This window comes from Amia ocellicauda, chromosome 14 (genome assembly GCF_036373705.1).
Source record: "Amia ocellicauda isolate fAmiCal2 chromosome 14, fAmiCal2.hap1, whole genome shotgun sequence".
Lineage (NCBI taxonomy): Eukaryota > Metazoa > Chordata > Actinopteri > Amiiformes > Amiidae > Amia > Amia ocellicauda.
Window position 1 is genome coordinate 16,786,058 of NC_089863.1, and position 24,159 is coordinate 16,810,216.

Genomic DNA, 24,159 nt, shown 5'->3' on the forward strand with positions numbered 1-24,159 from the left:
TGTAACAGCACTGTGCCACTGTACTGTTAATATAGCTCCCTATTGTAACAGCACTGTCACTGTACTGTTAATATAGCTCCCTGTTGTAACAGCACTGTGCCACTGTACTGTTAATGTAGCTCCCTATTGTAACAGCACTGTGCTACTGTACAGTTAATATAGCTCCCTATTGTAACAGCTCTGTGAAACTGTACTGTTAATATAGCTCCCTATTGTAACAGCACTGTCACTGTACTGTTAATATAGCTCCCTATTGTAACAGCACTGTGTCACTGTACTTTTATTATACCTCCCTATTGTACCAGCGCTGTCACTTTACTGTTAATATAGCTCCCTTTTGTAACAGCGCTGTGCCACTGTACTGTTAATATAGCTCCCTATTGTAACAGCACTGTCACTGTACTGTTAATATAGCTCCCTATTGTGACAGCACTGTGCCACTGTACTGTTAATATAGCTCCCTATTGTAGCAGCACTGTCACTGTACTGTTAATATAGCTCCCTATTGTAGCAGCACTGTGACTGTACTGTTAATATAGCTCCCTATTGTATCAGCATTGTGCCACTGTACTGTTAATATAGTTCCCTATTATAACAGCACTGTGCCACTGTACTGTTAATATAGCTCCCTATTGTGACAGCACTGTGTCACTGTACTGTTAATTTAGCTCCCTATTGTACCAGCACTGTGACTGTACTGTTAATATAGCTCCCTGTTGTACCAGCGATGTCACTGTACTGATAATATAACTCCTTTTTGTAACAGCGCTGTGCCACTGTACTGTTAATATAGCTCCTTATTGTACCATCGCTGTCACTGTACTGTTAATATAGTTCCCTATTGTACCAGTGCTGTGACTGTACTGATAATAACCTCCCTATTGTAACTGCACTGTCACTGTACTGTTAATATAGCTCCCTATTGTACCAGCACTGTGCCACTGTACTGTTAAAATAGCTCCCTATTGTACCAGCGCTGTCACTGAACTGTTAATATAACTCCCTATTGTAACAGCGCTGTGCCACTGTACTGTTAATATAGCTCCCTATTGTACCATCGCTGTCACTGTACTGTTAATATAGCTCCCTTTTTTTAACAGCACTGTGCCACTGTACTGTTAAAATAGCTCCCTATTGTACCAGCGCTGTCACTGAACTGTTAATATAACTCCCTATTGTAACAGCGCTGTGCCACTGTACTGTTAATATAGCTCCCTATTGTACCAGCACTGTGCCACTGTACTGTTAATATAGCTCCCTATTGTAACAGCACTGTCACTGTACTGTTAATATAGCTCCCGATTGTAACAGCACTGTCACTGTACTGTTAATATAGCTCCCTATTGTAACAACACTGTCACTGTACTGATAATAACCTCCGTATTGTAGCAGCACTGTCACTGTACTGTTAGTATAGCTCCCTATTGTAACAGCACTGTGCCACTGTACTGTTAATATAGCTGCCTATTGTATCAGCACTGTGCCACTGTACTATTAATATAGCTCCCTATTGTACCAGCGCTGTCACTGCACTGTTAATATAGCTCCCTATTGTAACAGCGCTGTGCCACTGTACTGTTAGTATTGCTCCCTATTGTACCAGCGCTGTCACTGTACTGTTAATATAGCGCCCTATTGTAACAGCACTGTGCCACTGTACTGTTAATATAGCTCCCTATTGTAACAGCACTGTCACTGTACTGTTAATATAGCTCCCTGTTGTAACAGCACTGTGCCACTGTACTGTTAATGTAGCTCCCTATTGTAACAGCACTGTGCTACTGTACAGTTAATATAGCTCCCTATTGTAACAGCTCTGTGAAACTGTACTGTTAATATAGCTCCCTATTGTAACAGCACTGTCACTGTACTGTTAATATAGCTCCCTATTGTAACAGCACTGTGTCACTGTACTTTTATTATACCTCCCTATTGTACCAGCGCTGTCACTTTACTGTTAATATAGCTCCCTATTGTAGCAGCACTGTGACTGTACTGTTAATATAGCTCCCTATTGTATCAGCATTGTGCCACTGTACTGTTAATATAGTTCCCTATTATAACAGCACTGTGCCACTGTACTGTTAATATAGCTCCCTATTGTACCACCGCTGTCACTGTACTGTTAATATAGCTCCCTATTGTACCAGCGCTGTGCTACTGTACTGTTAATATAGCTCCCTATTGTACCAGCGCTGTCCTACTGTATTGTTAATATAGCTCCCTATTATAACAGCACTGTGCCACTGTACTGTTAATATAGCTCTCTATTGTAACAGCACTGTGCCACTGTACTGTTAATATAGCTCCCTTTTGTACCAGCACTGTTACTGTACTGTTAATATAGCTCCCTGTTGTACCAGCGATGTCACTGTACTGATAATATAACTCCTTTTTGTAACAGCGCTGTGCCACTGTACTGTTAATATAGCTCCTTATTGTACCATCGCTGTCACTGTACTGTTAATATAGTTCCCTATTGTACCAGTGCTGTGACTGTACTGATAATAACCTCCCTATTGTAACTGCACTGTCACTGTACTGTTAATATAGCTCCCTATTGTACCAGCACTGTGCCACTGTACTGTTAAAATAGCTCCCTATTGTAACAGCACTGTGCCACTTTACTGTTAATATAGCTCCCTATTGTAACAGCACTATGCCACTCTACTGTTAATATAGCTCCCTATTGTAACAGCACTGTGCCTCTGTACTGTTAATATAGCTCCCTATTGTAACAGCACTGTGCCATTGTACTGTTAATATGGCTCGCTATTGTACCAGCGCTGTCACTGTATTGTTAATTTAGCTCCCTTTTGTAACAGCACTGTGCCACTATACTGTTAATTTAGCTCCCTATTGTAACAGCACTGTCACTGTACTGTTAATATAGCTCCCTGTTGTAACAGCACTGTGCCACTGTACTGTTCATGTTGCTCCCTATTGTAACAGCACTGTCACTGTACTGTTAATTTAGCTCCCTATTGTAACAGCTCTGTGCCACTGTACTGTTAATATAGCTCCCTATTGTAACAGCACTATGCCACTCTACTGTTAATATAGCTCCCTATTGCAACAGCACTGTGCCTCTGTACTGTTAATATAGCTCCCTTTTGTACCAGCACTGTTACTGTACTGTTAATATAGCTCCCTATTGTAACAGCACTGTGCCATTGTACTGTTAATATGGCTCGCTATTGTACCAGCGCTGTCACTGTATTGTTAATTTAGCTCCCTATTGTAACAGCACTGTCACTGTACTGTTAATATAGCTTCCTATTGTGACAGCACTGTCACTGTACTGTTGATATTGCTCCCTATTGTAACAGCACTGTGTCACTGTACTTTTATTATTGCTCCCTATTGTACCAGCGCTGTCACTTTACTGTTAATATAGCTCCGTATTGTCACAGCACTGTGCTACTGTACTGTTAATATAGCTCTCTTTTGTAACAGCACTGTGCCACTGTACTGTTAATATAGCTCCCTATTGTAACAGCACTGTGCCAATGTACTGTTAATATAGCTCCCTATTGTAACAGCACTGTCACTGTACTGTTAATATAGCTCCCTATTGTACCAGCGCTGTCACTGTACTGTTAATATAGCTCCCTATTGTAACAGCACTGTGCCACTTTACTGTTAATATAGTTCCCTATTGTAAGAGCGCTGTGCCACTGTACTGTTAGTATTGCTCCCTATTGTACCAGCGCTGTCACTGTACTGTTAATATAGCTCCCTATTGTAACAGCACTGTGCCAATGTACTGTTAATATAGCTCCCTATTGTAACAGCACTGTCACTGTACTGTTATTATAGCTCCCTATTGTATCAGCACTGTGCCACTGTACTGTTAATATATCTCCCTATTGTAAGAGCGCTGTGCCACTGTACTGTTAGTATTGCTCCCTATTGTACCAGCGCTGTCACTGTACTGTTAATATAGCTCCCTATTGTAACAGCACTGTGCCACTGTACTGCTAATATAGCTCCCTATTGTAACAGCACTGTCACTGTAATGTTAATATAGCTCCCTATTCTAACAGCACTGTGTCACTGTACTTTTATTGTAGCTCCCTATTGTACCAGCGCTGTCACTTTACTGTTAATATAGCTTCGTATTGTCACAGCACTGTGCTACTGTACTGTTAATATAGCTCCCTTTTGTAACAGCACTGTTCCACTGTACTGTTAATACAGCTCCCTGTTGTAACAGCACTGTGCCACTGTACTGTTAATGTAGCTCCCTATTGTAACAGCACTGTGCTACTGTACTGTTAATATAGCTCCCTATTGTAACAGCACTGTGCCACTGTAGTGTTAAAATAGCTCCCAATTGTAACAGCACTGTCACTGTACTGTTAATATAGCTCCCTATTGTAACAGCTCTGTGCCACTGTACTGTTAATATAGCTCTCTATTGTAACAGCACTGTGCCACTCTACTGTTAATATAGCTCCCTATTGTAACAGCACTGTGCCTCTGTACTGTTAATATAGCTCCCTATTGTAACAGCACTGTGCCACTGTACTGTTAATATTGCTCCCTATTGTAACAGCACTATGTCCCTGTACTTTTATTATAGCTCCCTATTGTACCAGCGCTGTCACTTTACTGTTAATATAGCTCCCTATTGTACCAGCGCTGTCACTGTACTGTTAATATAGCTCCCTATTGTAACAGCGCTGTGCCACTGTACTGTTAGTATTACTCCCTATTGTACCAGCGCTGTCACTGTACTGTTAATATAGCTCCCTATTGTAACAGCATTGTGCCACTGTACCGTTAATATAGCTCCCTATTGTAACAACACTGTGCCACTGTACTGTTAATATAGTTCCCTATTATAACAGCACTGTGTCATTGTACTGTTAATATAGCTCCCTATTGTAACAGTGCTGTGCCACTGTACTGTTAATATAGCTCCCTATTGTACCAGCGCTGTCACTGTACTGTTAATATAGCTCCCTATTGTACCAGCGCTGTCACTGTACTGTTAATATAGCTCCCTATTGTACCAGCGCTGTCACTGTACTGTTAATATAGCTCTCTATTGTAACAGCACTGTGCCACTGTACTGTTAATATAGCTCCCTATTGTAACAGCACTGTGCCTCTGTACTGTTAATATAGCTCCCTATTGTAACAGCACTGTGCCTCTGTACTGTTAATATAGCTCCCTATTGTAACAGCACTGTGCCACTGTACTGTTAATATAGCTCCCTATTGTATCAGCACTGTGCCACTGTACTGTTAATATAGCTCCCTATTGTACCAGCGCTGTCACTGTACTGTTAATATAGCTCCCTATTGTAACAGCTCTGTGCCACTGTACTGTTAATATAGCTCCCTATTGTAACAGCACTGTGCCACTGTACAGTTTATATAGCTCCCTATTGTTCCAGCACTGTCACTGTACTGTTAATATAGCTCCCTATTGTAACAGCGCTGTCACTGTACTGTTAATATAGCTCCCTATTGTAACAGCTCTGTGCCACTGTACTGTTAACATAGCTCCCTATTCTTACAGCACTGTATCACTGTATTTTTATTATAGCTCCCTATTGTACCAGCGCTGTCACTGTACTTTTATTATAGCTCCCTATTGTACCAGCGCTGTCACTTTACTGTTAATATAGCTCCGTATTGTCACAGCACTGTGCTACTGTACTGTTAATATAGCTCCCTTTTGTAACAGCACTGTGCCACTGTACTGTTAATATAGCTCCCTGTTGTAACAGCACTGTGCCACTGTACTGTTAATGTAGCTCCCTATTGTAACAGCACTGTGCTACTGTATTGTTAATATAGCTCCCTATTGTAACAGCACTGTGCCACTGTACTGTTAATATAGTTCCCTATTATAACAGCACTGTGCCACTGTACTGTTAATATAGCTCCCTGTTGTAACACCACTGTGCCACTGTACTGTTAATGTAGCTCCCTATTGTAACAGCACTGTGCTACTGTATTGTTAATATAGCTCCCTATTGTAACAGCACTGTGCCACTGTACTGTTAATATAGTTCCCTATTATAACAGCACTGTGCCACTGTACTGTTAATATAGCTCCCTGTTGTAACACCACTGTGCCACTGTACTGTTAATGTAGCTCCCTATTGTAACAGCACTGTGCTACTGTATTGTTAATATCGCTCCCTATTGTAACAGCACTGTGCCACTGTACTTTTCATATAGCTCCCTTTTGTACCAACGCTGTCACTTTACTGTTAATATAGCTCCCTATTGTAACAGCACTGTGCTACTGTACTGTTAATATAGCTCCCTATTGTACCAGCGCTGTTACTGTACTGTTAATATAGCTCCCTATTGTAACAGCACTGTGTCACTGTACTTTTATTATAGCTCCCTTTTGTACCAACGCTGTCACTTTACTGTTAATATAGCTCCCTATTGTAACAGCACTGTGCTACTGTACTGTTAATATAGCTCCCTTTTGTAACAGCACTGTGCCACTGTACTGTTAATATAGCTCCCTATTGTAACAGCACTGTGCCACTGTTCTGTTAATATAGCTCTCTATTGTACCAGCGCTGTCACTGTACTGTTAATATAGCTCCCTATTGTAACAGCACTTTGCCTCTGTACTGTTAATATAGCTCCCTATTGTAAAAGTACTGTGCCACTGTACTGTTAATATAGCTCCCTATTGTAACAGCACTGTCACTGTACTGTTAATATAGCTCCCTATTGTAACAGCATTATGCCACTGTACTGTTAATATAGCTCCCTATTGTAACAGCACTGTCTCTGTACTGTTAATATAGCTCCCTTTTGTAACAGCACTGTGCCTCTGTACTGTTAATATAGCTCCCTATTGTAACAGAACTGTGCCTCTGTACTGTTAATATAGCTCCCTATTGTACCAGCGCTGTTACTGTACTGTTAATATAGCTCCCTATTGTAACAGCACTGTGCCACTGTACAGTTTATATAGCTCCCTATTGTACCAGCACTGTCACTGTACTGTTAATATAGCTCCCTATTGTAACAGCGCTGTCACTTTACTGTTAATATAGCTCCCTATTGTAACAGCACTGTGCTACTGTACTGTTAATATAGCTCCCTTTTGTAACAGCACTGTGCCACTGTTCTGTTAATATAGCTCTCTATTGTACCAGCGCTGTCACTGTGCTGTTAATATAGGTCCCTATTGTAACAGCATTATGCCACTGTACTGTTAATATAGCTCCCTATTGTAACAGCACTGTGCCTCTGTACTGTTAATATAGCTCCCTATTGTAACAGCACTGTGTCACTGTATTGTTAATATAGCTCCGTATTGTAACAGCACTGTCACTGTACTGTTAATTTAGCTCCCTATTTTACCAGCACTGTGCCACTGTACTGTTAATATAGCTCCCTATTGTAACAGCACTGTGCCACTGTACAGTTTATATAGCTCCCTATTGTACCAGCACTGTCACTGTACTGTTAATATAGCTCCCTATTGTACCAGCGCTGTTACTGTACTGTTAATATAGCTCCCTATTGTAACAGCACTGTGTCACTGTACTTTTATTATAGCTCCCTTTTGTACCAACGCTGTCACTTTACTGTTAATATAGCTCCCTATTGTAACAGCACTGTGCTACTGTACTGTTAATATAGCTCTCTATTGTACCAGCACTGTCACTGTACTGTTAATATAGCTCCCTATTGTAACAGCATTATGCCACTGTACTGTTAATATAGCTCCCTATTGTAACAGCACTGTGCCTCTGTACTGTTAATATAGCTCCCTATTGTAACAGCACTGTGCCTCTGTACTGTTAATATAGCTCCCTATTGTACCAGCGCTGTTACTGTACTGTTAATATAGCTCCCTATTGTAACAGCACTGTGTCACTGTACTTTTATTATAGCTCCCTTTTGTACCAACGCTGTCACTTTACTGTTAATATAGCTCCCTATTGTAACAGCACTGTGCTACTGTACTGTTAATATAGCTCCCTTTTGTAACAGCACTGTGTCACTGTATTGTTAATATAGCTCCCTATTGTAACAGCACTGTGCCACTGTACAGTTTATATAGCTGCCTATTGTACCAGCACTGTCACTGTACTGTTTATATATCTCCCTATTGTACCAGCACTGTGTCACTGTACTTTTATTATAGCTCCCTTTTGTACCAACGCTGTCACTTTACTGTTAATATAGCTCCCTATTGTAACAGCACTGTGCTACTGTACTGTTAATATAGCTCCCTATTGTAACAGCACTGTGCCACTGTACTGTTAATATAGCTCCCTATTGTACCAGCGCTGTCACTGTACTGTTAATATAGCTCCCTATTGTAACAGCACTGTGCCACTGTTCTGTTAATATAGCTCTCTATTGTACCAGCGCTGTCACTGTACTGTCAATATAGCTCCCTATTGTAACAGCATTATGCCACTGTACTGTTAATATAGCTCCCTATTGTAACAGCACTGTGCCTCTGTACTGTTAATATAGCTCCCTATTGTAACAGCACTGTGCCTCTGTACTGTTAATATAGCTCCCTATTGTACCAGCGCTGTTACTGTACTGTTAATATAGCTCCCTATTGTAACAGCACTGTGTCACTGTACTTTTATTATAGCTCCCTTTTGTACCAACGCTGTCACTTTACTGTTAATATAGCTCCCTATTGTAACAGCACTGTGCTACTGTACTGTTAATATAGCTCCCTATTGTAACAGCACTGTGCCACTGTTCTGTTAATGTAGCTCTCTATTGTACCAGCGCTGTCACTGTACTGTTAATATAGCTCCCTATTGTAACAGCATTATGCCACTGTACTGTTAATATAGCTCCCTATTGTAACAGCACTGTGCCTCTGTACTGTTAATATAGCTCCCTATTGTAACAGCACTGTGCCTCTGTACTGTTACTATAGCTCCCTATTGTAACAGCACTGTGCCTCTGTACTGTTAATATAGCTCCCTATTGTAACAGCACTGTGCCACTGTACAGTTTATATAGCTCCCTATTGTACCAGCACTGTCACTGTACTGTTTATATATCTCCCTATTGTACCAGCACTGTGTCACTGTACTTTTATTATAGCTCCCTTTTGTACCAACGCTGTCACTTTACTGTTAATATAGCTCCCTATTGTAACAGCACTGTGCTACTGTACTGTTAATATAGCTCCCTATTGTAACAGCACTGTGCCTCTGTACTGTTAATATAGCTCCCTATTGTAGCAGCACTGTCACTGTACTGTTAGTATAGCTCCCTATTGTAACAGCACTGTCACTGTACTGTTAATATAGCTCCCTTTTGTAACAGCACTGTGCCTCTGTACTGTTAATATAGCTCCCTATTGTAACAGAACTGTGTCACTGTACTGTTAATATAGCTCCCTATTGTACCAGCGCTGTTACTGTACTGTTAATATAGCTCCCTATTGTAACAGCACTGTGTCACTGTACTTTTATTATAGCTCCCTTTTGTACCAACGCTGTCACTTTACTGTTAATATAGCTCCCTATTGTAACAGCACTGTGCTACTGTACTGTTAATATAGCTCCCTATTGTAACAGCACTGTCTCTGTACTGTTAATATAGCTCCCTTTTGTAACAGCACTGTGCCTCTGTACTGTTAATATAGCTCCCTATTGTACCAGCGCTGTTACTGTACTGTTAATATAGCTCCCTATTGTAACAGCACTGTGTCACTGTATTGTTAATATAGCTCCCTATTGTAACAGCACTGTGCCACTGTACAGTCTATATAGCTCCCTATTGTACCAGCACTGTCACTGTACTGTTTATATATCTCCCTATTGTACCAGCACTGTGTCACTGTACTTTTATTATAGCTCCCTTTTGTACCAACGCTGTCACTTTACTGTTAATATATCTCCCTATTGTAACAGCACTGTGCTACTGTACTGTTAATATAGCTCCCTATTGTAACAGCACTGTGCCACTGTTCTGTTAATATAGCTCTCTATTGTACCAGCGCTGTCACTGTACTGTCAATATAGCTCCCTATTGTAACAGCATTATGCCACTGTACTGTTAATATAGCTCCCTATTGTAACAGCACTGTGCCTCTGTACTGTTAATATAGCTCCCTATTGTAACAGCACTGTGCCTCTGTACTGTTAATATAGCTCCCTATTGTAACAGCACTGTGCCACTGTTCTGTTAATATAGCTCTCTATTGTACCAGCGCTGTCACTGTACTGTTAATATAGCTCCCTATTGTAACAGCATTATGCCACTGTACTGTTAATATAGCTCCCTATTGTAACAGCACTGTGCCTCTGTACTGTTAATATAGCTCCCTATTGTAACAGCACTGTGCCTCTGTACTGTTAATATAGCTCCCTATTGTACCAGCGCTGTTACTGTACTGTTAATATAGCTCCCTATTGTAACAGCACTGTGTCACTGTACTTTTATTATAGCTCCCTTTTGTACCAACGCTGTCACTTTACTGTTAATATAGCTCCCTATTGTAACAGCACTGTGCTACTGTACTGTTAATATAGCTCCCTATTGTAACAGCACTGTGCCACTGTTCTGTTAATATAGCTCTCTATTGTACCAGCGCTGTCACTGTACTGTTAATATAGCTCCCTTTTGTAACAGCACTGTGCCACTGTACTGTTAATATAGCTCCCTATTGTAACAGCACTGTGCCACTGTTCTGTTAATATAGCTCTCTATTGTACCAGCGCTGTCACTGTACTGTTAATATAGCTCCCTATTGTAACAGCATTATGCCACTGTACTGTTAATATAGCTCCCTATTGTAACAGCACTGTGCCACTGTACAGTTTATATAGCTCCCTATTGTACCAGCACTGTCACTGTACTGTTTATATATCTCCCTATTGTACCAGCACTGTGTCACTGTACTTTTATTATAGCTCCCTTTTGTACCAACGCTGTCACTTTACTGTTAATATAGCTCCCTATTGTAACAGCACTGTGCTACTGTACTGTTAATATAGCTCCCTATTGTAACAGCACTGTGCCTCTGTACTGTTAATATAGCTCCCTATTGTAACAGCACTGTGCCTCTGTACTGTTACTATAGCTCCCTATTGTAACAGCACTGTGCCACTGTACAGTTTATATAGCTCCCTATTGTACCAGCACTGTCACTGTACTGTTTATATATCTCCCTATTGTACCAGCACTGTGTCACTGTACTTTTATTATAGCTCCCTTTTGTACCAACGCTGTCACTTTACTGTTAATATAGCTCCCTATTGTAACAGCACTGTGCTACTGTACTGTTAATATAGCTCCCTATTGTAACAGCACTGTCACTGTACTGTTAATATAGCTCCCTATTCTAACAGCACTGTGCCACTGTACAGTTTATATAGCTCCCTATTGTAACAGCACTGTCACTGTACTGTTAATATAGCTCCCTATTGTAACAGCACTGTCACTGTACTGTTAATATAGCTCCCTATTGTAACAGCACTGTGCAACTGTGCCTTTATTGCAGCCCTATTGTACTGAGCCCCAGCCCACATGGGAAGCCACCCTATGCTCAGCTGACAGCAGGAGCCCTTGTGTGGCCCCAGGGCCCTGCAGCTGTGTGAGAGCCAGCAGTGTGTACAGGGTCCCTGCGGCTCCTTTAAGAGCAGAGGCTCAGCCGCACCCACAGCAGCGGCACTGCATAGAAACGACAGGAAAACAGAGAGAGAAAGAGAGAGAGAGAGAGCGCTGCACAGAAACAACAGGAAAACAGAGAGAGAGAGAGAGCGCTGCACAGAAACAACAGGAAAACAGAGAGAGAGAGAGAGTGCTGCACAGAAACAACAGGAAAACAGAGAGAGAGAGAGAGAGAGCGCTGCACAGAAACAACAGGAAAACAGAGAGAGAGAGAGAGAGAGCTGCACAGAAACAAAAGTAAAACAGAGAGAGAGAGAGAGAGAGCTGCACAGAAACGAAAGTAAAACAGAGAGAGAGAGAGGGAGGGAGAGAGGGAGCTGCACTCTTGCCCTTCTTTCCCCGCTGTTGTGAGGGAGAGAGGGAGGGAGACGGAGTTGTCTCTGCTTTGTGGATCCACTGGCTCTAAACACACAGTAAGTACCAATACTGTCCAAATGCGAGGATTCACAGGATTCACTGCTCGCACTTCCAGGCCCTCTGAAGACACACAACACAACACAGATAGCGCTGACTTCACTCTCTCACACAGACACAGTGTGAAGCGCAGCCACTGTTTCACTGGGACCTGTGCGTCTCGCATCACTTCAGGAAGTCTTTTAACTACAACACAGCTGTCATACCCATAATCCTCAGCGCTAGAACTACAGCTACGGAAGCCCACATAGTACAGAAATACTGAGTCCCAATAATAACACACAGTTTCTATGACATGAATCTGTGGCTGTTCATGAATCAGACTCAACACTGAGCAGCTGCAGCTCTTCAGAATAAGCTGCTGTCTCTCAGGAGAGCACAGGTATACAGGTGTTCATGACTGAGCATTTCTGGGGGAGTTTCCTCTCTGCCTGAGACTAGAGGAGACAGACAGGCTGCGCTCTGATCGCTCACTGGCACTATATAATATATACTTAAATATATATATTTTGTACACTGCATTGTTTGTTGGTTCACAAAGGTGCTGACCAATATAAGGTAATGTCCATTGATAAAGGTAGTTGTGTCTCCCAACTCACTTCATCCCAGAAGAGATTGTGGAGAGACTTGGCGCACTTGTTCCCAATGATCCACGCTGCTTACTAAGTCAAAAACTTGTAAAAAAAAATAATAATAATAATAAATTTAAGAAACAGACTTGTGGTGTAGCATGCACTGAAAAAACTAAAATAAGTCTTAAAAACTGAATAGCTGAACACAAGGCAGCTATTGGTAATAATAATCTTGATTATGCAATTGCTAGACACTATCAATCGATGAAACATGGTTCAGTATCTAGTTTCAAATGTATTGTTTTGGAGAAAGTGCCTGAGAGAGGGGGGGATATAGTTACAATATTATTGAGAAGAGAGGGTTTTGGGATTTCTACATTAAAAACTATGGAACCATATGGTCTTAATGAAAATCTAGACCTCCGTTCATATTTGTAATTTCCACTATATTTATTGACCCAAATAATCATCAAGTCTAGAGTCTGGAGCTCATTTAATGGTTTCCAAGTTTAGTCTTGTTGTGATATATTTGATCTTAATTTTATTTATGAAGCTTGTTTGAATAGATTTTTATGATTTCTGTTAATTATATTAGGGTTAACTACACTAAGGATGAAGATATCTATATGTAAAATGATTTGTATTCAAGGTAATGATTTACTTGATATAATATGATCTAAAAATTGTTTGATTTTAACATCTGATTGCATTTAATATGATTTTAAATTTGAGTAACAATGAGATGTACAACTGAATGTTAATTTATATTTGTTGTTTATATGAAGTTGTTAACTTAAATTTGTAGTGTTAATTCATGTAAATTATGTAAACCTTAAACAAAAAGTGGAAGGGTTAAACATGCTCACTGGGAATTGTAGTTCAGTGCTGGAAAAAGGATGAGCAGGACAAATCCCTGACATTTTTAGATATTTTAAAACTCCGGCTGAAGTGTGTGTCTGTGTGAGCTCTACTGTCACACTGCTGATCTCCTCTGATCGTCTCTCTCGTCGCTCCTCTGTCCTCAGGAATGGCTTCCCCCAGCAGTCTCCTGTGTGAGGAGCAGTTCCAGTGCTCTATATGTCTGGAGATATTCACCAGCCCAGTCTCCACTCCCTGTGGGCACAACTTCTGCATGGTGTGTATTGGAGGGTACTGGGACAGCAGTGTTGAGTGCCAGTGCCCAATGTGTAAGGAGACTTTCTATAGGAGGCCGGATCTCCGTGTCAACACCTTCATTGCTGGGATGGCTGAGCAGATGAAGAAGCTGATGCTCAGCCCTCCTGAGGAGCATTCTGCTCAGCCTGGAGATGTGCCCTGTGATATCTGCACTGGGAGGAAGCTCAGGGCTGTGAAATCCTGCCTGGTGTGTCTGGCCTCTTACTGCTCAGTTCACATCAAGCCTCATTATGACGCTGCTAAATTAAACCAACACAAATTGATTGAACCTGTGAGCGACATTGAAGACAGGCTGTGCAAGAAGCACCAGAAAGTCCTGGAGCTGTTCTGTAGAGAAGACCAGATCTGTGTTTGTCAGTTCTGCACTGAGACAGACCACAGCGGACACAATACTGTCTCCTTAAAGGAGGAATGCAGACAGAAGAAGGTGAGTTTTTACATTTACTGTTAATGCATTCATTTATAGTTTTACATTATACAAGTAAATACAAAAAAAAACACTGACCACGATATTAGCATTCTTCGCTGTTGTGTAACTGTCATCAGCAGTAACTGGAGTGCCTGTGTCCCCCTGTCTGTCCACAGGCTCAGCTGGGGGAGACTGAGGCAGAAGTGCAACAGAAATTCCAGGACAGACTGAAGAAGGTGGAGGAGATCAGACAGGCAGTCGAGCTCAGCAGAGTGAGTCCTGTCAGGAGTCTTATAAAACTCTACTGAGTGGATTACTTTCACACAAGAAGAAAGCTGATTTTCAGCTTATTTTATACAAATGATCTCCCATGGAAATCACAGGTAATCTGATTTAACTTTGTTGATAATTTCTGTTCCTGTGGTCTCCTCAGCTTGGTGCCCAGAGAGAGGCTGAGGACAGTGAGCAGGTCTTCAGGGCTCTGGTTCGCTCCATTGAGAGAAGCCAGGCCGAGCTGCTGGAGCTGATTGAGGAGAAGCAGAGGGCGGCGGAGAGGTGGGCTGAAGGGCTCATTGAAGAGCTGGAGCAGGAGATCACTGAGCTGGAGAGGAAACGCACTGAGCTGGGGCAGCTCTCACACACTGAGGACCACATCCACTTCCTACAGGTCAGCACGGTGTCATCACTTTATTCACAGTGACCTTTAGTCTCCCAGCCCTGCGCCCCTCTCCACACACCAAGGACTGGTCTGACATCACTGTGACCTCTGACCTCTGTCTGGAGGCTGTCAGGAGAGCAGTGTCTCAGCTGGAGGAGAGACTCAGGGAGGGACTGGAGGAGCTGCCAGAGATCAGTGAGTTTAATTCATACTGTGGGATGAAAATAGTTTTCCTTAGAATTTAAAGACAATTAAGTGTTTGTTTCCCTTGTAGTTCTTGTTGGGAATCCCCTCTTTATGCATTTTATTTTGTGTGTCTGCCTGTGTGGAGGGGCTTGTCCTCCCTGTGGCCGTGTGGGTCTCCTCCAGGGGCCCTGGTTCCTGTAGGACCTGTTATGGGGCCCCTCTTATTTTGGGTAGTTTGATTACGGTCATAACCGAATATGTGCTTTAAATAAGAGCAACTATTGTAATCTTCAATAGAGATTAGTTATGTTGGGTAAAGAGGTCCGCTTGACTTTTTCCTCAGTCCACCTTACCCACATATCTTATTACAGGTGGTGATGAGATTGAAGGTGTTGTTGTCGAGTGGATTTTAGTTTTCCAAAGGACCGAGGCAGAGACATGAACAACAAGCACAAGAGATTGTATTTATTTATTAGAAATTGAAATATTTATAAAAGGCTTATTTATTAACTTGCATGTTAAAGTTGACAAACACAAGATTTAGTTAAATTTGTGAAAAAAGCAGTTAAACCCTTAGTGTGTCACAATCCCCTTATGATGGGTGGGGTCTCAGTAGCAGAAAGGGGATATTGGTGAAAGGTGATTTATTTACAGTGCAGGAGTGAAGGAAAACAAAACAAAACATAGTTCATGTTGAGCCTGACTAAGCTTGGGTCATAGGTCCCTCTCTGAACATGAACACTAATAAAATATACAGACAAAATCAAACCTAGACAAGTAAACAGTCCAAGATGAAATCCAGAAGCTGAGTTACAGTCCATTAGCAATGTTTGTTACAATGCCCTCTCCAGTTCACAGCTCTTCTCTCTCTCTCTCTCTCTCTCTCTCTGTCTCTCTGTCTCGTCTCCAAGTCCTCCAGCCAACTCCTACTCCCCACAAACACAGGCACGCCTGCTTCCTTCCTTCCTTCCTTCTTTCCTTCCTATACAGGCACTAACCAATAATGGGAGCCCTGTGGCCATAATGGGAGCTCATGTACTTTTAATGTAATGTTTAGCCTAAAGAGGCAGATGGCAGGGTGTGCTGTCTGTGTTTGTCCCAATGATCCAAGGCTCCACTAGCCAAGCCACAGACATGTATTGTATTTTAATGTAATGTTTGTCCTAAAGAGCCACAGACTCTCCTCAGTGTCTCTCAGCCCCCCAGAGTTAATCACAGCATCAGAGTTTGAAACCCTGCAGCACAGAGAGAGAGCACTTCAATATGAGAGCTTGTCCTGTCAGTCTCTAACACTGTGTGTCTCTGTTTCAGAGCTGCAGAGGCTGCGCAGGCATGCAGGTGAGTGTGTTTGTGCTGCACATCCTCAGCAGTCTGGAGTGTATTAAACACATCTGTGAACACTGTGACAATAGTGCAGGACTGTGCTGTGAAGACTGAGACACAGTCGCTGCTCACACAGCCTCAGCAAGGTGTCCCTCTAGGGTGGAGATGGAGGGAATCAGAGCTGAGAGCAGCGGAGCATCACCCTGAACTGACACAGCAGCTGTGTCCTCAGCCCTGTGCTCAAGAGACTGTCAGTGGGGTCTGAGCCAAACTGCCCTGAGAGCCAGAGCAGAGAGACGTGTAGAAGAGCATTTCAACACCCCATCGTCTGAGTGCTGGAGGTGGGGGGCAGTAGGGTCTGGAAAATATTACATAAAATATGTTCAGGAGATAAAATTGTGATCATTGTATTAAATCATTCTCGCTCACTTAGCAGTTTGCATCAGTGATTTTCAGATTGAGATTAGAAATATATAATTAATGTTAAACAGAATTGGAGCTTCAATTACAAGTATTGATTGTCTGTTTAATTGAGTAGGGTACTGCTGCAGACACAGAGACATTGGAATGTGGGAGGAGTAACTGTCAATCAACAGGTATGCAGCCAATCACTTTGCAGGAAATGCTTGTCAATCACTTTGTGGCCAATCACCTGTAGATGATACTTGTCAGTCATTTTTTATGCGGACAGTCACCTTCTTCATTTCTTTGTAAGCGCTTCAAGGAGGAGGGAGATTAACAATCTTCCTGGTGTCAGATCAAATGACATGTTTACACTCTGTGGAGTTGAATGTCAGTTGCCAGTGATGTACGTAACTTGACAATATTTGTTATATGATCTAGAATTACGATAAAGATGCACATTACATGACACTCGCTTTTTTTTAAATTAATGTTCTATTATTATTATTTTTAAAAAGCATCAGCTTTGGTAAGACGGAACAAGTTAACATTCTTGCCTCGTGATACATATGATGACATGTAACTAGACAGTTAGCTAACATTGTGCACGTTACTGTTGATTATAATTTAAATATTATACAGTTACAGATGCACATGACACCACACTCGTTATTTTTTATTTAAATGTTTTTATTATAGTAATACCGAGACGTTAACTTTCTTGCATTTCTTTCATTAAACTTGTTAACATTACTTTGATGAGTTTAGCATGGAAATACATCATGTAAATGCACCTCATTACATATGTTCACTGCTAACACACAACGTTATAGCAATGTTATTTATTTTGGCAACGTTGTGTTAACCTTCTGGTTAATATTAACATATTAAGTTTAGCTCATGTGCCGGATTTACTTTTCACATACAATATTATCTGAAATGTAAGGTTTCAATCTTCAGTTAATAAAAGTATGATGTACTTCATTAATGTGAAAATCAGTCCTCTTATTTCTGTTAACACTGGCCATCTGGGTTTATAGTTTGCAAATCTATTTTCTGTATTTACATTAGTTACTGTTTCTATTAACTGAGCAATGCACCGTGCATGGCAATTGCTTTAAGAATTTTTGGTTTATAACTTATATAACTATCTGTCTGTCAAACAATTCAAACTCACTACTGTTACCATTAATTACCATTAATGTGAGTTAAGCTCTCTTGCACAGTGTTTATTTCTGATGGCAGAAGTGATTTGGCACAAGGGCTAGCATGTTTGCATTCTATATTAACAAGTAGGTCTGGTTTGGGATATGAGATTACCCTACATGACCTACACTTGGAGCTCTACACAGTGTACTTATACTTAGTTAATTTTACTTCCCTGTAAAATGTTTACAGTGAGGGTCAATATGCTTTTCAAAACTCAACTCGTCAAAATGTAATTCTAAGCATAACGTCACATTGTTTTGTTTGTCCTATTAAACTAGCCTTGCCTAAAGCTAAGTTTGATTGCTTTAATATATATATATATATATATATATAGCGAATTACTGTAAACATAATATACAAGATATTAAAACCTGTCTGATTGTAAAAATAACATACAATTGATTAAACCCATCCAATTGTAAGAATAACATGCTGCTTTACAGTTGCCTCTCCTGATTAACAGCCTCAAAACAACTAGCTATCCATTTACTAACATCAAAGCAATTCTTAGAAAGAAACACACCAGGACCCGTTCCTCACAGCTGCTAACCAAGTTAGCAAAATAACTTTCAGGATAATTTGACAGAAGTGTCTTTTTCCATTCCTCAAAGCAAGTCAAGTCCAGCTGAGAAAATTACCATAGGAGATAGCTTGACTTAAATTATCGCATTAACTGAATCCGGCTGATTAGCCTGAATTAGTTAAACCAGATAGGAGGAATGGGGCCCATGAAGTATTTGTTTCCTCCCTCCTCTTCATTTTTCCTCCCACCTTACTTTTATATATGAGAGAGGTGATACAAAATGAATGACAAATATCTTTTGCAGATGATTGGCCGCATAAAAAATGTTTGACATGCATTTCCGGCAAATTGATTGGCTGCGTACAAAATGATTGACCATTACTCCTCACACATTCCAGTGTCTCCGGGTCTGCAGCAAATACATACTTGGTTTAATTAGTGTTTCTGACGTAACCAGGCGACTTCTCAGGTGTGAATGAGAAGGTCTGACAGGGTGTTGTGTGTCAGTGTTGAGTCTCAGTGCTTTATGAAAGGGAACACAGACATGGCAAAGAGCTGATTAACAACCAACACCTCCAGCCATTAACCCAGGAGACGACTCTTCAGCAGCCACTGTCGCCAGAATTGACACATTTCCTGACCAATAGAAATGTAATGAGTAACAAATGATAACTCTTAATTACTGTAGCTCAGTGTAGAGAGAGGGCTGAAGAGCCCCAGTGCTGATGGTATAAACTCCTCCCTCAGTGGGACCAGTAATATTCACTGACAGGGACTGACTGAGCTCCACAAACACAGTCTCTCAGTGTGAGCTGGATTGGGAACTAGAGCTCCAGTATTCCTGAATGAAGCCTCTTCAAGCTGCTTTCCATGGGGGTCAGTGGCTCTGAGGAATCCCAGCTGACCTGAGCCCAGTCCACAGCAGCACCATCAACAATATTCACTCAGTCCAGCAGCACAGCTTCCTGTGAGCCCAGTGTCCCCACCTGGAGAGGAGCTCATACAACACAGACTGGGGCTCTTCTGTTAGGGCAGCACTGTGATCTTCTAATGTAGCGCCCCTCTCAACTGGAAACACAACAGAGAACGGGTACAGATATATTTTACTGAGCCCTAAACTGAGAGTCCCACGATCCTGTTTGACATGAGAAAAAATTATAATAAAATTAATGATACAAAATATTATTTATTATCAATCAATGATTTTTATTTAGCATAGTGCCCTTCGAAGGGTTTTCACAGTGCGCTTTACAGATGGAATATAAACAAATAAAATAACTGTCAGGGCAGGAGTGTGATATTCTAATCTAACTCGTACTCTCGTATCTCTCTCAAAGGATTTGAATTGGAAATGGAAAATAAGAAATTGTTCATTGTTCTCTCCTCTTTTCTTCACAATTGCTGTGTCTGTTTTCTTCATGTTTCTCTCCTCTCTGCTCAACAGTGGATGTGACTCTGGACGCCAATACAGCTCATCCTCATCTCATCCTGTCTGAGGATGGGAAACAAGTGAGAGCTGGAGTCGAACCACAGGCTCTCCCTGACAATCCAGAGAGATTTGATACTGGTGTCAATATCCTGGGAAAGGAGGGTTTCAGTTCAGGGAGGCACTACTGGGAGGTGGAGGTGGGAGAGAAGACTGGATGGGATTTAGGAGTTGCCAGAGAGTCCATCAACAAGAAAGGGATGATTACACTGAGACCTGAGGATGGTTACTGGACTTTGTGGCTGAGGAATGGGAATGAGTACAAGGCTCTTGCTGCCCCCTCTGTCCTCCTCCCCCTGAGCCCGAAGCCCCGGACGGTGGGGGTGTTTGTGGATTATGGGGGGGGGCAGGTCTCCTTTTACAATGTGGAGGCCAGGTCTCATATCTACACTTTCACTGACACCTTCACTGAGAAGCTCTATCCATTCTTCAGCCCCTACCTCAATGATGGAGGTGAAAACGCAGCCCCACTGATCATCTCTCCTGTCCGTCCCACAGACTGAAGGAGGCAGATCTGTGGGGGGGCAGCAGGAGCAGTAGCCAGTGAGAGTAATAACAGTGAGATTCAGATCAGTCTCTCCAGCCCCAGAGGGAGTCATTCAGGGTGTGAGGGCCGTCAGTCACAGATCAGGCGCTGCTGTCTGTGAGCCCCACACTGGTGTAGAGCAGCGAGGAGCTCAGAGCCGACACACTGAAGGCTGTTCAAACCCTCAGACTGACGGCTGCTTTTGTGAGCGGCTTCCATCACTGAAGAGCCCTGGCTGTCCAGACACAGGCTGCTCTGTCCCCCTGCCTCCCTGTCTGCAGGAGCACTGCACTATAAAAAATAATACTTGTTTGTTCTTAAATGTATTATTACAATTACTCCAAACTAATACAAAAATACAAAAGTAATACAAGTAATTTGTAGATTTACTAAAATTGTAAAATTTCAATTGCAATCAAATATTGTTTTATTACTGTTACTTATGTTTAGAAAATAAAATAAATTCATGTTATTGTTTTTATAATAAATGAAGTTACAAACATGCACTCCACAAGAAATTGTAATTATTAATGGGTAAGCAATTTAAGTAATCCAGTTATCCTGATATAACAAGTAAATCCAAGTTAATTTGCAATAATGAACATATAATAAGTAAGTATATATAATAAGTAACAAAAAATAAAATAAGTAAAATATATATATATATTTTTCTGATTTTGGACACAGATAGAGAGGGAGACTGAAGAGTCCACACATTCATATTTTTCACAACCCCCAGTAGTGAGTGAGTAAGAGGGTATTAATTAATTAAGAGTCATGATTATTAAGGGTCTTTTTGGTCACAACTTAATATGTTTGTGTTATTACTCATGAATTAATATATAAATTAGTATGTCATGCACTTCATCTGAGTTCTTATGTTAATCACATGTATAACAGGGTCAGGTTTTAAGGTTAGGTTTAGGGTTCTTGTGCTCAACATCAGAGGTATTGATGTTTTAATCATGTGGTATTCATTCACGAGGAATCATAGCCCAAACACCCCGCCTTTCCTTTTCCAGGTCCTACCAATATATATATACACAGATCAGCCATAACATTATGTCCACTGACAGGTGAAGTGAATAACACTGATAATCTCGTTATCATGGCACCTGTCAGTGGGTGGGATACATTAGGCAGCAAGTGAACATTTTGTCCTCAAAGTTGATATGTTAGAAGCAGGAAAAATGTGCAGCGTAAGGATCTGAGCGACTTTGACAAGGGCCAAATTGTGATGGCTAGACGACTGGGTCAGAGCATCTCCAAAACTGCAGCTCTTGTGGGGTGTTCCCAGTCTGCAGTGGTCAGTACCTATCAAAAGTGGTCCAAGGAAGGAAAAGCGGTGAACCGGCCACAGGGTCATGGGCGGTCAAGGCTCATTGATGTACAGGGGGGAGCGAAGGCTGGCCCGTGTGGTCCGATCCAACAGACGAGCTACTGTAGCTCAAATTGCTGAAAAAGTTAATGCTGGTTCTGATAGAAAGGTGTCAGAACACACAGTGCATCGCAGTTTGTTGCGTATGGGGCTGCGTAGCCGCAGACCAGTCAGGGTGCCCATGCTGACCCCTGTCCACTGCAGAAAGCACCTACAATGGGCACGTGAGCATCAGAACTGGACCACGGAGCAATGGAAGAAGGTGGCCTGGTCTGATGAATCACAAGTTCAAGGTGTTGACTTGGCCTCCAAATTCCCCAGATCTCAATCCAATGGAGCATCTGTGGGATGTGCGGGACAAACAAGTCCGATCCATGGAGGCCCCACCTCACAACTTACAGGACTTAAAGGATCTGCTGCTAATGTCTTGGTGCCAGATACCACAGCACACCTTCAGAGGTCTAGTGGAGTCCATGCCTCGACGGGTCAGGGCTGTTTTGGTGGCAAAAGAGGGACCTACACAATATTATGCTGGTGGTCATAATGTTATAGTGATCGGTGTATATATGTGTATATATACGTATATATACAGATGTGTTGAAATGTGTTGCTACCCCTCCACAAAAAAATCAGAATTCACAATTTCCTCAGACAGGGGTTTTCCACCGCACCTCGTTGCTGTATGTTTATATTTTGAATATGTATATGTTTTATAGACTTTTACATTCTGCATTTTTTCACATGACTGAAGTATTATTGTTTGATTTTTTATTTGATTTATGAGGTGCATCGAGCTGGGAGAAGCAGTGCCTTAATGCCCCTGCCATTACACCTGTGTGTGTTTGACTGATCAGCACTGAGCCACTTTAAACACAGGCTCTGAGGACAAAGGCAGAAAGACGCTGAAGGAACTGCAACTCAACCGAATGAGACTAGTAATTGTGGTCTTGTGTTCATGGATTATGTAAGAATGATAACGAAGTAGCTCAAGAGAAGAGATGCAGTATGAAACAGTGTGAAGGATCATGGCAAATGGAAGTGTAAATCACAAACCGCAGGGACAATTGAAAGCACTTTACTTCTTTGACTTGTTGCTACAGTTGTCTTTGTCCCATCCTGTGATTATCTTTTGAGAGAAGGAGATTCGGGACAAAGGAATAGACATGTGAGTAAGGAATGGAAACTTCCTTCCTGACTTCTAGATCATTTCATTAGTTTTAGCTAGGGCTAGTGTTTTTGTTTGCTTATTGGACTGTATTTGGTTTTCTTGGTTTCTTCTGCTTGTTTTTTTTCCCCTTAGAATTGTACAAACTATTTCACCACCAGGTTTAAAGGCAATTTTAGTGCATTTTAGTGAGTTCAACTGAGGCCTGACTTTGTAATCTAGCAGTGTAGATGTCATGTAATACTGTCAAGTCTAAAATGACTACAAAATGTGTAGAAACATTTCTATTACGATTTTGTGATTACAAATACATAACTAGAAAACAATTATAGATACAAGCAAAAATGAAAAAACAAAAACCCACTTGCAATGCTTTAAAACATCCCCATTCTACTTAATATTTAAGCACAATTATTATTTTCATAAATAGTGAGTACATCTTGTTAAAAAGCATTACCATAAAACAGCATAGAAAAAACTGTAAAAATTACTTGAATAAAACAATAGATCAATAAAAAAAGTTAGCTGCCTCCTCTGTGCCCACCTTACCCACATCTCTCAAGAACTAATCTTTGCCTATAGAGACAGCCAATCTACCCCCCGTCTACTGGGACCTGAAGCCCATTGAAAGCCAACATGTTTCTGGCTGGCAATGCAGCTTCTTTGCCACTATTTACTATGGCCCAGATGCTATTGTGCATGGTGGGCAGAAGGTCTGTCTCAAGAAATCCATATAAAATGCAAGAAGGGGTGAGAGAGAAATTAGGTGCACAGCTTCTCAGCCAGTTGTTCAAATGGCCCCAAAAGGCTTTTGCAAACAATCACTGTGTGAATAAATGGGGGACCGACGCTCAGCAGGAGAAACGCTGCGCTGACTGCAGCTGCTTCACGGACAGAGTGGAGAGCCGTGGAGTGCAGGAGTGCAGGCGCTGAGTGAGGTCATGATTTTTATCCTTTAAGTGGCACATGTCACATTGAAGATCATCTACTCTAAGTGTCAGTGTCTCAATTGCATGCAGCACGTTAGTGTCCTTACAGGAGCGCACCATCCAGATTTGAGTTTCAGTGCTGAATTGTGCGCTGC

At 41.5% G+C, this 24,159-nt stretch overlaps 1 protein-coding gene across 1 annotated transcript; it reads left to right on the forward strand.

Moving 5' to 3' along the window:
* The first annotated feature begins 11,670 nt into the window (after window positions 1–11,670).
* Window positions 11,671–20,977, forward strand: LOC136767949 (E3 ubiquitin-protein ligase TRIM39). Its single transcript, XM_066722040.1, has 7 exons — window positions 11,671–12,061; window positions 13,660–14,237; window positions 14,396–14,491; window positions 14,653–14,886; window positions 14,925–15,072; window positions 16,375–16,401; window positions 19,965–20,977. The coding sequence occupies exons 2-7, from the start codon at window positions 13,662–13,664 to the stop codon at window positions 20,507–20,509; spliced, it is 1,626 nt and encodes a 541-aa protein (XP_066578137.1). The 5' UTR covers window positions 11,671–12,061; window positions 13,660–13,661; the 3' UTR covers window positions 20,510–20,977.
* Window positions 20,978–24,159: the final 3,182 nt, after the last annotated feature.